This window comes from Microcebus murinus, chromosome 2 (assembly GCF_040939455.1).
Source record: "Microcebus murinus isolate Inina chromosome 2, M.murinus_Inina_mat1.0, whole genome shotgun sequence".
NCBI classification, from domain to species: Eukaryota; Metazoa; Chordata; class Mammalia; order Primates; family Cheirogaleidae; genus Microcebus; species Microcebus murinus.
The window spans coordinates 98,706,088-98,722,080 of NC_134105.1; the positions used below are offsets into that span (position 1 = coordinate 98,706,088).

Below are 15,993 nucleotides of genomic sequence, written 5' to 3' on the forward strand. Positions count from 1 at the left end.
CTTTTTGAGAGAAGCCAGAATGATGGATTTTCGCGAAATCTAGTTGTTTTTTTTTTTGTTGTTGTTGTTGTTGTTTTGTTTTGTTTTTTTTTTTTTTTTTTTTTTTTGAGACAGAGTCTCACTTTGTTGCCCAGGCTAGAGTGAGTGCCGTGGCGTCAGCCTAGCTCACAGCAACCTCAAACTCCTGGGCTTGAGTGATCCTTCTGCCTCAGCCTCCCGGGTAGCTGGGACTACAGGCATGCGCCACCATGCCCGGCTAATTTTTTATATATATATCAGTTGGCCAATTAATTTCTTTCTATTTATAGTAGAGACGGGGTCTCGCTCTTGCTCAGGCTGGTTTTGAACTCCTGACCTTGAGCAATCCGCCCGCCTCGGCCTCCCAAGAGCTAGGATTACAGGCGTGAGCCACAGCGCCCGGCCTGTTTTGTTTTTTGAGATAGAGTCTCACTTTGTTGCCTGGGATAGAGTGTCATGGTGTCAGCCTAGCTCATAGCAACCTCAAACTCCTGGGCTCAAGCAATCCTCCTGCCTCAGCTTCCCAAGTAGCTGGGACTACAGGTATGCGCCACCGTGCCCAGCTAATTTTTCTATTTCTAGTTGTTTGGCTAATTTCTTTCTATTTTTAGTAGAGACGGGGTTTCGCTCTTGCTCAGGCTGGTCTTGAACTCCTGAGCTCAAGCAATCCTCCTGCCTCAGCCTCTCGGAGTGCTAGGATTACTAGGCATTAGCCACCACGCCCGGCCATGAAATCTGGTTTTTAAATATTTACTATCAATTCAGATTTTTAGGAAGAACTGTACAGGTTTCTGTCTATATGCTGGTTTTGCCTACAAGCCCCTGGTTTACTGCCTCTGTCTTAGAGTTTCCTCCAGCTATGCTTTAGTGCATCATCAGCTAAAATCAAGACACAAGGAGAGAAACATGAAGTACAGTGTGATCTCCCTTCCCTTTTTTTCCCCTCTGGCCTCCCATCAGTCTTGCAGCACTTATGTCAGGGATTCCCTCCTCTACCCACAAAGCAGAGTGGGCAATATCAGAAGGGATGCTGAGATAGAAAAGAACAAGAGGAGAGGAGGAAGCAGTCTTTGGATACAGATGGGTATTCAGTTTAAAGAGAAGATCAAGGGAAGATGAAGCCCCAACTTGGGAATTTTCCTAGTTTTCATCTCTCCTTCCTTGCCTTCATTCCTAACCTCCAGACCTTCCTCGCAATCAAAAATATATTCTGGTCTAAAGCAGATATCACACAAAAAAAAGATATTCTGGGCTTGTCAATGATCCACCTCCCAGGTGACCTAGTTTACCAAAACCAGAGACAGCAGATCTTGCGTTGTCAGACTTTGTCACCATATCCAACCTCTCTGACCTCGCCATGAATATCTCTTCTACTTTCAAAGGTATATGAAGCTCAAACCTGGTCTTCCATGATCTCGAATTCTGTTCCCAATAGTTGGGGACAATGGGGTACATGAGGTTGCAGGAGAGTTTGGAGCTTTCCTGCAGGACAGCTTGAGGAGGTAGAACTGCAGAGAAGCCTGTGAGTACCACTGGCAGGGCTACACCTTTCTCCAGGGGTATCAAAGGAGCTATCGGTCCCAGCCCAACGCCCCTCTTCCTGATCTACAGGGATACAGAGGTAAAAACATCTTGGAGTCTGGAACCAAAAACAAAATTTCCTCAGAGTTGGAATCTGAGGCAAGCATGAAAGACTGGGAATTAAGAGAAATGGGAGAATAGGAGACAAAATATTAACCCTGAGTCTGGATAAATGGAAGAAGTCAGAATTTGACAGGTGACATGGAGAGAGAGGAATCTTAAGCCACAGAACCATATAAGGGCAGCACAGTTCTCATGCCCCTGAAAATCCCCTCCCCTCTCAGCAACTGACATCCATTCTCTGTCTATCTGTCCAGGAGGTTAAAAATATCCAAGCTGGGAACCCAGCCACACATTTCCAAGAACCTGTTTACTGACCATTTGGTTGACTTGGAGAGGTAATCATCAGCTCCATCACCCAACGAAGACTGAAAATGGACCTTGCTTGACATCCTGGGACTCAGGGCACGTGGAATTCACAACCCTGTCCCCATGTTCCTATCTTCCTCCTTCTCCCGTCACTCTGTTCCCTAGAGATCACAAATCAATTGGTAGTCAGAATAAACAGCCATCAGAGTCTGTTTATTCTTTTCTCCTTACATAACAGGTCCAGTGAGAGGAGGGAAGGGTCAAGCCAAAGGAAAGGTCAGGACAGAACAGGAATAGCCTAAACAGGCCCCATTGCCCACTGACGAGGACTCACCTCTACTGACCTTTGTGCTACTCAGTCTAGTCCACCCCAGGGAAAAATATCAAATGAGGTACAATATCTTAGAACAAGCAGTTTTGGAGTCCTTTTTTTTGAGACAGAGTCTCACTCTGTTGCATGGGCTAGAGTGCCGTGGCATCAGCCTAGCTACAGCAACCTCAAACTCCTGGGCTCAAGCAATCCTTCTGCCTCAGCCTCCCGAGTAGCTGGGACTACAGGCATGTGCCACCATGCCCGGCTAATGTTTTCTATATATTTCTAGTTGGCCAATTAATTTAATTGTATTTTTAGTAGAGACAGGGTCTTGCTCTTTCTCAGGCTGGTTTCAAACTCCTGACCTTGAGCGATCCGTCTGCCTTGGCCTCCCAGAGTGCTAGGATTATAGGCGTGAGCCACTGCACCTGGCCTGGGAGTCCTTTGTAGTGTCACATTGTATCTCTAGCATTCTCTAGTCCTTAGTTTATCAGTCCAAATGGTGGAAATCTTTTGTGATTTGTATACTGGAGTTGTATACTGAAAAGTTAAGAAAGCTCAATTTTCAGAAGGTCACGGGGTTAATCCACAGGCCTGTGAAGGACACTGGGAGTATGAAAGACAAACCCCTGGCGCTCTCATAGCTATACCCTGAGATGCCGGGGGTGTGTGCCAAGTGCCTGTGCAGGCCTAGGGGTAGGAGTCCCAAGAGTGGGCTACCTCTCCCCTGCCATGGCAACTCTAGGTGAGTCAGCTCCTATACATTGACCTCTCCCCCAGACTGTTTTGTTCTCCCAGGAACAAGAATCAAGAGGAAGAGAATCAAGAGGAGCAACAGCAGAATGGCCTTAACTGTGTAAGGTTGGAGAGGAAAATCGATCTTCTGGACATGCCTGAAAGTGATTTTTCAAGGTGATAGTGAGGGATATGTCTCTTATTTTAGATAAGAAGCACTTGCTTGCCATTGTTCCAACACCTCACATGTATTTTTAAAATCCTTACAACAATCTTCTGAGATATAGATATCCCCCATTTTAAAAATGAATAAACTGTGGCACAGAGAGTTTAAACAAGTTGCCCAAGGTCACACAGCTGGTTAAGTGGTAGAAGTAGGATTTTAATTTAGATAGTTTGCCTTCAGGGACCACGTACTTAACTACTATACCATCATATTCTAATTTTTCCTTACTAGTATAGGAAGGCTGGTTTCTGAACTTTTTCTAGGTTTGAGACTATTGGGTCAAGACCTGCAGCTCTGAATCTTTAGCTACCTCTGAAATGGAATTTTTCAGTTTAGGAAATGGAGGTGGATGTGAGGTCAGAACAGAAAAGGGACAAATGTTCCCATCTCCTAGTGCAGAACTATTGAGATCAGGGTGCTTGGTGCAGAGACTATAGCCATTGCAGAATCAGTACAATATTTTCCTCATTTACCTTATGCATTTTATCTCCTAGAGGTGGTCAAGGAAGGAACTATAAGAGGGTCTGCATTGAAAGAATTGGGCAAAGGTCACCGGGCACATTCCTGTAGTCCCAGCTAAATGGCAGGCTGAGGCAGGGGAGGATCCTTTGAGGCCAGGAGTTTGAGGCTGCATTATGATTGCACCTGTGAATAGCTATTGCACTCCAGCCTGGGCAACATAGCAAGACCCCATTCTCAAAAAACAAAACATAAACAGACAAAAAAGCATTAAGCAAAGGACACTCCTTGATCCTACTTCATGCCCTTCAGCTCTTGTGTGATTGTTTTTTGCTGACCATGTGCTTGGTCAGATCCTTTCCCCACACTCTTCCCTCCCAGTGCCTCAACCAAGTTAGATCCTTGTGTCCAGTCTGTTCAGAGGTATCAATACAGGCAGCCAAGGACCCTGCTTGTGGAAGTACCTGCCTTTTTCTTGTTAATTTTATTTTCTTTAGCTCTTTTCTCTCTTTAGGTAGTTTTCTTTCTGATTACTCTCAGATCTTCCTATACCAAGTTGGACCTAATGAATAAATGATACTCCGAACTAGATCTCCTCTAATGGCTACACATGTAGGTTACAGCTCTTTAAAAATTAAAAAGCATATGAGAAGAGCATGGACAAAGAAAACCCAAAATATTTACCCACCTAAGTGGAGAAGCATCTAGGCCAATACCCAAAGAAGGAGAATTAAGGGAGCCTGTATGCAGAAAATGTTTTGGGGTGAGGTAGAAGTTGTGTATAGAAGGCAAAAGGAAGTAGGGTGGAGATTCTGTGCTCTAAGGGGGATGGATTTCTACTGGGGGAACAGTTCTACTGTTTACTTCCTCAGATTTTGATGTGCTGCTTGCTCAATATAGTAGTCACTAGTCACACAAAGCCATTTAAAGTTAAATTAACTAAACAAAAATTTAGTTAATCACAGTAGGCATATTTTAGAGCTCAATAGCCACATGTGGCTAGTGGCTACGGTATTGGACAGCACAGATAAAGAACATTTCCATCATCATAGAAAGTTCTTTCAGACAGTGCTGGATTAAGGATATTAGGGTATCAGGAGGGAATGCGTATATTCTGGCCCTTCCAGGATCAAATCTCCAAAAGGCTAGGGTGTAAATTATCTATCTTCTCCCTGCCACTGCCATTCTCATATCATGTGCCAGTAGCCAGACTGTGTACACAACCAACCAGGCTCATGTGCTCTGTGGTTCTCCATCCCCTTGTCCTGCCCTCTGGCCTGCTCTTGTCCTTCCTCCAACACTCCAGCCCCTGGAAAACAAGCAGCAGAAGAAACTTTTCCATCAACTTTGACCTAGTTTCCTTGTCACAAATTCAAAGGGGAGGAGCCACTAAATTCTTGAACAGGTAAAAAAGGGGTGGGGCGGGTTCAAGTGAGAGTCATCCTGGCAATACGGAGAGCTAGAGACTGACTCGCTGGTAATGAAAACAAGAGACACAGAGAGCCAGGAGAGAGCTATGGAGAATGAAAGATAAACAAAAAATGAAGCTTTGGCTCACGCCTGTAATCCTAGCACTCTGGGAGGCCGAGGTGGGAGGATTCCTTGAGCTCAGGAGTTGGGAGACCAGCCTGAGCAAGAGCGAGACCCTGTCTCTACTACGGCGAGACCCCGTCTCTACTATAAATAGAAAGAAATTAATTGGCCAACTAATATATATAGAAAAAATTAGTTGGGCATGGTGGCGCATGCCTGTAGTCCCAGCTACTCAGGAGGCTGAGGCAGAAGGATCGCCTGAGCCCAGGAGTTTGAGGTTGCTGTGAGCTAGGCTGCCATGGCACTCACTCTAGCCTGGGCAACAAAGTGAGACTCTTGTCTCAAAAAAAAAAAAAAAGCCGGGCGCGGTGGCTCATGCCTGTAATCCTAGCACTCTGGGAGGCTGAGGCGGGCGGAGCACAAGGTTAGGAGTTCAAAACCAGCCTGAGCGAGACCCCGTCTCTACCATAAAAAAATAGAAAGAAATTAATTGGCCAACTAATATATATAATATAAAAAAAAATCAGCCGGGCATGGTGGCTCGTGCCTGTAGTCCCAGCTACTCCGGAGGCTGAGGCAGCAGGATCGCTTGAGCCCAGGAGTTTGAGGTTGCTGTGAGCTAGGCTGACGCCACGGCACTCACTCTAGCCTAGGCAAGAAAGCGAGACTCTGTCTCAAAAAAAAAAAAAAAAAAAAAATGAAGCTTGAATTCTCATTCACTGTTTGATTCACATTTATTTTACGTAGGACTTCTGGGAGCCTCCAAGGGCCAGGACAAGATCTGTCTGCAAATATTTAAATGAGCCAAAAATCAAAAAGTACATTGACCTCTGACATCTCAGCGTTTCTCACCTGTCTCTCTTTCATGAATAATAAAGATCACTTCAATTAAAGGGGGAGGCCAGGGCGGTGGCTCACGCCTGTAATCCTAGCTCTGAGAGGCCAATGTGGAAGGATCGCATGGGCTCAGGAGTGCCAGACTACCCTGAGCAAGAGCAAGATCCCATCTCTACGAAAAATTAGCCAAGCATGGAAGTGCATGCCTGTAGCCCCAGCTACTGAGGAGGCTGAGGCAGGAGGATCATTTGAGCCCAGGAGCTTGAGGTTACAGTGAGCTATAATATCACTGTACTCTAGCCTGGGCACTAGTGAGACCATCTCCAAAAAAAAAAAAAAAAAGTGTGGGCGACTTCTGGGGCCCCCTTTTCTTGGGGCTCCAGAACCTCATCCACAAAATTTTAAAAAAAAGTGTAATTGTGGTATTAATCTATAATTATTACCCTACAAGGAATAGCGATAAGGGTGGGGTTGAATATTTAGCAAACATTTACTGAATTATGACTATGTGCTTGGATAGGAACTGTGGAGAGAAAAAATGGTATCTACCTCCAACGAATACTAGTAACTCTAAACTCATCTTGAAGTTATCCTTTTTTAATTTTTTTTCTTTTTAAATTTATTTGAGACAGTCTCACTTTGTTGCCCAGGCTAGAGTGAGTGCCATGGTGTCAAGCCTACCTCACAGCAACCTCAAACTCCTGGGCTCAAGCAATCCTCCTGCCTCAGCCTCCCGAGTAGCTGGAACTAGAGGCACGTGCCACCATGCCCAGCTAGTTGCTCTCTCTCTCTCTCTCTCTCTCTCTCTATATATATATATATATTTTTTTTTTTGAGACAGAGTCTCACTTTGTTGCCCAGGCTAGAGTGAGTGCCCTGGCGTCAGCCTAGCTCACAGCAACCTCAATCTCCTGGGCTCAAGCGATCCTGCTGCCTCAGACTCCCGAGTAGCTGGGACTACAGGCATGGGCCACCGTGCCCAGCTCATTTTTTCTATATATTAGTTGGCCAATTAATTTCTTTCTATTTATAGTAGAGATGGGGTCTTGCTCTTGCTCAGGCTGGTTTCGAACTCCTGACCTCGAGCAATCCACCCGCCTCGGCCTCCCAGAGTGCTAGGATTACAGGCGTGAGCCACTGCGCCTGGCCTTTTTTTCTATATATTTTTAGTTGTCCCACTAATTTCTATTTTTAGTAGAGACAGGGGTCTCGCTCTTGCTCAGGCTGATCTCGAACTCCTGACCGCAACCAATCCTTCCTGCCTCAGCCTCCCAGAGCGTGAGCTACTGCACCCTGGCCTTGAAGTTAGCTTATAACTTATATATGTCAGCATATAAACCAGCTTTACACTGGGAAAAAACCCACGATGAAACAAAATTTTCAACCTTTCCTTTTAAATTCCCTCACAAACCAAATTTCTTCCCTGCAATTCAAGAACTCATGAACTCCAAAACTGAAGGAATTTAATGATTAGCTGTGGATTTTGAAAACTAGTTTAGGCCACCAGAAGATCTCATAGTTCTTTGGTGAATCCGAAAGATGACCAAACATAGCTCCAAATTCCTTCCCTCTTCACCCCTTCAACCCCCCACTTTGACTACATTTGTTAGGGTCAGCCAATTGGGAGTGCTCTTTCCATGGGGTTTTCAGTGGTGTGGATTGTAGAGGAAAGCTCCTTTAGGCACAACTTCTAATAAGTTCTCCAATGCCACCTCACAGACAAGAAGAAACAAAACCTTTTCTGTCATTAAAAAAACTTTATTTTTATGTTTTTTACAAAGAATATCCCCACCTGGGGTGAAAATATATCTGGTTAAGTACAAAATATAGTATTTATCATACAAAAAGATACATAATTAAAAAACAAAAAGTGAAACCATCTTCAGCACACATATTTTCTGGCTGTAATAATTCTCAGCAAAGGGTGGAGCTCAGTGCTGACACAGGACAGTGAACAAAGTGCTATGGCTGAGGGTGACTGACCAACTGTTGGCAGCTGCAGTGAGTGAGAGAGGCTAATATTCCTGTCTCCTAACACTGGGCAGTAAGGAATATTGAGGGACTTCAGTGAAGACTTGCCCTCTAGTTGCCCTCAAAGCAGTGTCTGGAGGCTCTGACCAGTGTTGGAGCTTCTTGATCTAGAGTTCCTCCTTGGGTTTGGAGAAGTCACAGTGGACAAGGCTGACAGGAGCAACCCTTTCATATAGTTAAAGTGTTAGAATTATATAGTTCTGTACACTGGGACAAAGTCTCAAAAGTAATAACACTTTTGTTACTGTGCTTACCCCTAGAGACATAGTAGACCAGTTTTAGCTTACATTTAAGATGGAGGGGAAAAAAGAACAAAAAAATTGACAGGAACTAAAGTGCTAAGAACATCACCTCAGAGTCAATTCCAAGGACTCACATGAAAATAAAAACACATCCTCCCATATGAAAATGTTTGCAACAGGAGAATACAGTGCAACAGGCTCTAAAAATGGCTTTTAAGACCTTCGGTAGGACAGTTACTATTGCCTTAAGCCAGGTTAAAGTACATTCTAAGGATAGACAACCTTAGAGTACTTTCCCTTTAATTCACAAGGAAATCTCCTTCCAAAGTCCAAACCAAATCAGCCCTGAAAGATTTTTTTTCTATAAGTACAAAAACAATTGGGTACACAGATTTTAGAAACCTCCTTTTCCCAAAGTTTTGGCCACAATTTTCCTAGTTTTGCTAAATTGGCTCTGCTCCACATGGCACAGGAAATTCAAGGTCCAATGCTGTTGTAACACCATGTGAGGGGGCCATTTCTACCCCTTACTCAAAACTCTGAAAATACCTCCATTTTTCAAGGAGATCTGAGAAAAATGGATGGGCCTGGGTTTTTCTAGTATGTTTTAAAACCCGTCCAGCAAACACCCTTATGTGACAACACTGGCACTGGCTGAAACAAGTCTGCACCCTTTAAGGCCCAGGAAATTGCCAGCTGATCAACCCCTGCATTAGGAAGTCAGAGGCTGAGGTGGACCCACAGCCCACTGTAGAGACTGTTAAGTCTCTAAAATAGGGAGAGTCCAAGAAGAGAGGCGGAAAGAGACAAGTAGGTACAGCTGCTTTTCTTCCACATGCTCACTGCACATTGTTGTTGAGGATGCAGGGATCCACCTGGAGGAAGAAAGAAGAGACCCTTTTAGTTTGAATATGAACTGAAGAACCAGTTTGGGCCTGGTGCGGTGGTTCACACCTGTAATCCTAGAGGCGGATGGGATTGCTCGAGGTCAGGAGTTCAAAACTAGGCTGAGCAAGAACGAGATCCCGTCTCTACTATAAATAGAAATTAATTGGCCAACTAATATATATAAAAAAAATTAGCCGGGCATGGTGGCGCATGCCTGTAGTCCCAGCTACTTGGGAGGCTGAGGCAGCAGGATTGCTTGAGTCCAGGAGTTTGAGGTTGCTGTGAGACAGGCTAATGCCACGGCACTTACTCTAGCCTGGGCAACAAAGCGAGAGACTGTCTCAAAAAAAAAAGGAACCAGTTTGGCCACCCCTCTAAGTCAACTTCCTATAGAAAGCTTGGGACAAACATTAACAGTAAAAATAACAATTCCCACCTCAGTATAAGTAGGTGGTGGCATGAACTTGAACTCAGGAGCATACATAAAGATAGGGCTGTCTTGAGAGTTGTCCATGTCATCTAGCAGAGGAGTGGTGGGGCTCTCCAACTGATGATCTTCAGGAATGATATCCATATAGCAAGGAGGAGCTAAAAAGAGAAAATATGTGGAGATAAAAAAATCTGGCTTAGAGAAAGATGCTGGACCACCAGTTTTACAAACCCAAGTAGACCAAAAGGGAAGAAAAGATGTTAGGTATGGCTCACCTTCTGGGGTATCAGGGATGTTCAAATCAACCCAACTCATCTCTGAGCTGGTTCGGCTGGCCATGCTGGATGTTCGGCTGCTTAAACCTGATCTGCTGCCGATTACCAAGGGTAAGTCAAGGATCACTTTCTTTGAGCCAGGGACGCTTACATATATCTAAAAAGGAAAATGGTAGTTTGTTAGACTACAGAGGTCTGGAGAGAAAACAACTGTTGTGGTAACAGATAAACAATTTCTCTCACACTCCCTATCCACTCACCAGTAAAGAATATTCAACTCGAAGGATGTTGCAGCCCAGGATAGAAGGCCTGATCTTCTGCACACGAAGGGTCTTGCCACGCCATGATGCACATGTCCCTGAGATAATATGATTTCCTCTGACCGATGACAACTTCTGAGTCAGCACCTTGGTCTGGCCATTGGCAAGGTAAGTGTGGCGGGCCACAATGGCAGCTTTGGGGACCACAATTCGAGAACATGTATTCTCAAAGTCAGCATGGATGGAAATGTCATCACCTAGCAATAAAAAAGATGAAAACTTATTAACTAATACTAAGGACAGTTAATGACATCTCTTCGGCCCTAGTCCTTTACCCTCACCTCCAAACCCAGAGTTTCTATTATATCTGTCTACCGTTTTGAGCACTAGGTTTTTACCTTCACAGAATCCTTTTTTGTCAATTCGAGCAGAAACAGACACCCGCCCATCAGGAATGAACATGCAGGAAACTTTCTTCTCCTTTTTAGCAGACACAGGTGCCTACATAGAATGGGACAAAAAAAGTGTTTTGAGATGCTTCAATATAACGCCCAAGCCACCTTATTTATCATGCCCATGACCCAGGAGAATAGAATCTTAAAATGAACCTCACCATTAAATCAGGGGTATTGACATCCACCAGATCCATCACTTCAAAGCTTTTCTTTGTCTCTTGAGTTGGCTGGCTGGGGCGATCAAGAAAAGCCTTCACCCAGTAGTCTACACACCCATATTTTCCTTTGAAAGATGTTCCCAGAGGCCTGTTTCAAGAGAGGAGAAACAATTTTAAAATGTTCTCCAAGAAAAGAAAAGTGATCAAACAAGGGGAAGATATTTAGAAATAGAAGAGCCCAAAAATTTATTTAGCTTATACCTACCCCTGAGGAAGCTCAAAGCCGAACTTGTACTCGTATTTGTTTCCAGGTCTCATGATCACCATCTCATTCTCACCTGAAGGGAGAGAAAAGCAGGTAACCATTAAGTCTCTTATTACACTTAAAATGCATCTGTGTGATAGAGAACACTTGGGCAGCAGCCAAGGGTATCCTAGTAGCTCAATTTCATCCCTTATGTTCTTAAATGAGAGACTCTGATGTATTTTGTTGGGCAAAAAGTTGCAAAGCCCTGCAATGCTCAAAGGCTCACACCCAGGAGTTCCCCTACTAACATCTAAAACAGAAAGCAAGCAAAGAATAAGCAGCTTATGCATACACAAGTCTTTAAATAGCTGAGGCAACACCCCTCAAGAACTACCTTTAGGACACAGTACTGTAAGAAATTGTACAAATCACCCTTTTTGGGGGCCTGGGGGAATGTTTGCAAACTAAAACTAAAAAAGAAAAGGAAGCAACACGTAATTCTAACCAAAACTGAGCGACTTAAAACATTTCGTGTAGGTTCTATTAACTCCTTTCAATTCTCTTTTCTAACCATCTTAAACGCTCCAACAACAAACCACCGGGCCACTTACCTGTTGGCTGGTCTTCCAGGAGAAGCGTGTCTTCGTAGCGCAGATACTCCAAGGTCTGTCTGCACTGCTGGGATCCCTGCAGCCACAGGACTTTAGCCACTCCGCAAGCCAGGACCCTAACGGCCTTGACTCGAGTAACTTCACACACCTCCACTATCACCCGGCCGGCCACCTTCTCGCCACTGCCATACACCTTTTCGGACTCGCTAAAGACCACCTCAAAAGATTTGATCTTCTTGAACATCACCATGACTGGGCTGAGTTGGCTCAAGAATCAGAAACGGGGGCGAAACAAACAAAACGCCAAATCCAAGAAGCACCCTTTGCAGTAAGTTATTTCACTCTTCCTAAGGAATGAGGGTGACCTTAAGCAGGCTGGGCTTAAAAAGAAAATAAGATTTAAAGAAGCCCACAAACGAATTCTAACTACTAGGTTTTTGAAAAGGCGTCCAAAATTTTTAAGCTGTTGGTTACGCCAAAGGGTTTCAAGAGAAACGAAAAAAAAACAAAACAAAAACTTTTTCCCCCGCCGCAAGTTACTGGAAGAAAAATCCGGATTTCGGCAGCACTCGGAAAGAACTCAGTGAGAGTCAATGAGCGATTGGTTTCTGCCGGGAGCCGGAAACTGCTCTATATAGGAGCCGGGGCGGCGGAGCCATGCGAGCGCTGGCCCGGAGGCTCGTGCTGCCCTCGTGCACAGCCGTCCCATTGGCTGCCTGGTCCTTGTTTACCAGGACCCCGACCAATCAGCGACACCGCAGAGGCGCGTGGACACGATGTGCTCCTGGCGGGGAAAATGGTTGTTGTGCAGCGCTGCTACTCAGGGGGAGGGAGGGAGGGAGGGGGGAGGGGGGGCTGTGGAGTTCCTTACCCCCGCCCAACGGAAGGGGGGGGGGGTTCCCCAATCCTAAAACCTATCTAGGGCGAGTTGCCGTCGGAGGACGAGTGTGGGGATGCTTCTGGTCTAGGAGCAATGTTTTAAGGTAAAAGGAAAGTGCTTTTGAGGGAATTTCATGCCTAGTCTTAGCCAGTGCAGTGAATTCAGAGGCAGCCGTTTATTCCGGCTCCGAGGTAGCAAGTCTGTGAAAAACAATCCCATAGCTCCAAGGGTACTTCAGGATTGGGGTGGCAGAGTGTAGGGAATGCTGTTGTTACTGTTCAGGAAGGTCTCCTTTGTCTCTTGCCTCGCATCTCTATTAAAAACAAAAAACTGGCTTCTCTGAAGGAAAGGAGAACTCGCCACAAATTTTAAACCTCTTTCCAGTCCTCATTGGAAAGCCGGCCTAGGGGACTGAGGTGTCTTCTCCCTTCCCGTCCAGCCCCTGGGGCCCTGGCGCTGTGTGCCTATGCTGTTCCTCGCCCTGTACCCTCTGCTCGTTCTCACAGTTCTCGGGAACGGAAATGGTAAGGGCGTGTTCACATCCTGTTGCTTATCCCCCTCATCTGTTCAGCTTCTACCTGCAAAGTTGGGGAACACATTGTTTATGTTCTCTGTTTACCTCATTGTCTCTTCAGTAAGATGTGTTCTTTAGGCTCTGATTGTCTCTCACTTCCTGCCTGCTTCTCCAGGAAAGAAAAAGAAAAGGGTAAAAGAGAGCTTTACTCTTTTACCCTCCCCCTTTCCCCCCAGTTACTTTCACTCTTTATTGTAATTCACCCACTCCCAACTCACTACGTCAAATGCACATCCACAAATCTGCCTAAAAGCTAGAAAGTTTTCTGTTTATAACCAAATTGTCAGTGGACAGGTGGAGGAACAGTTTTTTATCTTTTTACCTAAGCTGTTTAGAAATAAGGACAAGACAAGAAAGAAGGGTCACCAGAGCACTATAAATTCATGCTAAAAGGGACCCTGACTGCTCATTCTTTGTTGGTTTCATTTGGTTGTCTGTCATATGGTTTTCTCCCTGCTGGCTGTGAGATGCCTTTAGGAGCTGACTCCTAATAAATTATTCCAAAATATAATTTAAAAAACTTATATGCAGAGGTGCAGGGATTATTTCCCCTTTTCTTTGATTCCTAGACCCTTCCCATATCTGTTTTGAGGTATCAGGAGATTATTAGCCTCATTCCTTGTGCTGGAAAGAGGAAGATAATGTCCTCAAATTTGAGATGGAGAAGTAAATAAGCAGCATTTGGGTATATTGAAATCCTATCCTCTCAGCAAAAAGAAGTCTTCATTACTGTTAAAGATCCTTCTTCCTTCCTCATACACCCTAATTGGGTTGACACCCTAAGGCTAACAAGTTACAACTCAACCCCAATATTAAGCAAGCTCAAGAATCAGACATCACGACTCTCTTGGAAAACATTCACACAGAGTACAAACCCCAGGAACATGTTGTTCTTTAGGGTGTGTGGGCTTGAGGTGGCACCCTGTTCAAGAAAGTTACCTAACTGGGCTTGAGGTATTTTCAGTAGGTCAACGATATTGATAAAGTTATTGGGAACTAAGGAGGTGGGACTCTGACTAAAGTAATTTTAAAAATTCAAAATTGGGCCAGCCGCAGTGGCTCACACCTGTAATCCTAGCACTCTGGGAGGCCGAGGCGCTCGCGGATTGCTCGAGGTCAGGAGTTCGAAACCAGCCTGAGCAAGAGTGAGACCCCGTCTCTACTATAAATAGAAATAATAATTGGCCAACTAATATATATAGAAAAAAATCAGCCGAGCATGGTGGCACATGCCTGTAGTCCCAGCTACTCGGGAGGCTGGGGCAGTAGGATTGCTTGAGCCCAGGAGTTTGAGGTTGCTGTGAGCTAGGCTGATGCCAGGGCACTCACTCTAGCCTGGGCAACAAAGTGAGACTCTGTCTCAAAAAAAAAAAAAAAAAATTCAAAATTGTGGTTCTGGGAGAATTTTAGTTTGATGGGTATGAAAGTGTACATAAATAGGAAACATCAAAGTGTTTACAGTGAAATACATGAAGCAATATTGTTATAATGTGATATATAACTACATAAATTTTGAGGGGATAGGAGGAGAAGCGGCTAGTAATGGATCAGGATGGTGGTAATTTAGGACATCTAGGAGAAAAGGGAATGCTAATATTTGTTTCTGTGAAGTACTGACATTTTGAGTTCGTAAAAATCCTATGACAATTCTCTCTTATTCTAAGTTTCTCCCTTGGGCTCCAGTTTCTTCTTATTTTCCCATCCTGCATAGCTCAGTACTGACCATTTGTTTGCTCTGTATTATGTCTGGATTCCCTTGAATGCCAAAAAACTATCTAGCTTTGGCAGTAGCAGCTGCCTACCAGGCCTGTAGCCAAGACATGTTCTGAAATGGAGTTCTCCTGGACAGAGTTGTTTACAACCTTTCACCTTATAACCGCATATTCTGATAACAATCTGTCCCCTGAGTCTTCCTTCTCAGTTCTTGGGTCAAAAAAAGAAAAAACTCTTGTAAATTCCTGTCCTGAAAAAAGGGTCTCAGCACTTGTGGAGTTCTGCAGAAAGGGCAGGCCCAGGAGGAACAGCAAAGTAGGACTCAGTCTAGTAGTTTTGCAAGTTAGATCATCTTTACCTGCCCCTTCCCCATCTCTTCAAGCCCAGTACCATTAGGAAATCAAGTGATGATAATGTCCTTGTTTGCTTTCTTGGAGGTGAGGTAAAGCCAGTGCTTTCAGGGAGGGAAGAGCCCTCACCACTCTGTTGCCAATTTGAGACAAGGCACTGATTGCATTTCTCTTTTCTTTAACCTCTGGCCTGACAAACATTTAGAACTCTAAAGACTCACACTTCCTACTACAAAACAAACCCCCTTTTTGTCCTTTTAATCACTTATGTTACCTCTACTCTTTAAACTTCCTTTTACCCTTATCCATTTCCCTTTCCCATTTTTCTCTAAGGAATGTTAGTTTAGAGGCAAATAAGTGAGAGTGTGGAATTCAAGACTGCCCGACTGTGTATATGGCTCCAAATCTTAGATAAATGATTGTATAGCATCTTAGAGTTCAAAATGACTTTTAAAATAATTGCCATATATTAAGCACCTATAATGAACGAAGTCCTTTATGTAATTATGTCAGTGATATTTATAAGGTCATCTGTCATGTTGTTCCAGAAAGGACTTGAGATTCGTTTGTTTCATTTAATTCTCACAATGATCTTGTGACTCAGAGTTGATTAAATCAGGCTCAGAAGTTAAGTAATTTGCCTGAGGTCATAGATTTTGTAAGTAGAGCAAGATCTTGAACCCAGTTCTGTCTAAAGTATATACTCTAATATGTTGCCCTGCCTTTCAGTGCTTTGGCACATAAGCATCTTGTTTGATTTTCACAAGAGTCTTCTAAAGCTGCCGACCCCAACCCCTGGGCTGTGAAC

General features: G+C 44.3%; 1 protein-coding gene across 1 annotated transcript; it reads right to left on the reverse strand.

Moving 5' to 3' along the window:
- Window positions 1–7,808: 7,808 nt before the first annotated feature.
- TXNIP (thioredoxin interacting protein) lies at window positions 7,809–12,299 on the reverse strand. The gene is made up of 8 exons (XM_012761944.3): window positions 11,669–12,299; window positions 11,076–11,148; window positions 10,811–10,958; window positions 10,596–10,698; window positions 10,198–10,454; window positions 9,938–10,094; window positions 9,669–9,820; window positions 7,809–9,219 (listed from the first exon to the last, which is right to left on the reverse strand). The coding sequence occupies exons 1-8, from the start codon at window positions 11,916–11,918 to the stop codon at window positions 9,184–9,186; spliced, it is 1,176 nt and encodes a 391-aa protein (XP_012617398.1). The 5' UTR covers window positions 11,919–12,299; the 3' UTR covers window positions 7,809–9,183.
- Window positions 12,300–15,993: the final 3,694 nt, after the last annotated feature.

What these genes read in the sequence shown, in the direction of transcription:
- TXNIP (XM_012761944.3), bottom strand. Translation starts at nt 11,918, where the DNA reads ATGGTGATGTTCAAGAAGATCAAATCTTTTGAGGTGGTCTTTAGCGAG. An exon ending in GGCTTTGAGCTTCCTCAGGG is followed by an intron (nt 10,959 to 11,075) that starts GTAGGTATAAGC and finishes CTCTTGAAACAG; the next exon opens with GCCTCTGGGAACATCTTTCA. An exon ending in GAGTTGAATATTCTTTACTG is followed by an intron (nt 10,095 to 10,197) that starts GTGAGTGGATAG and finishes TTTCCTTTTTAG; the next exon opens with ATATATGTAAGCGTCCCTGG.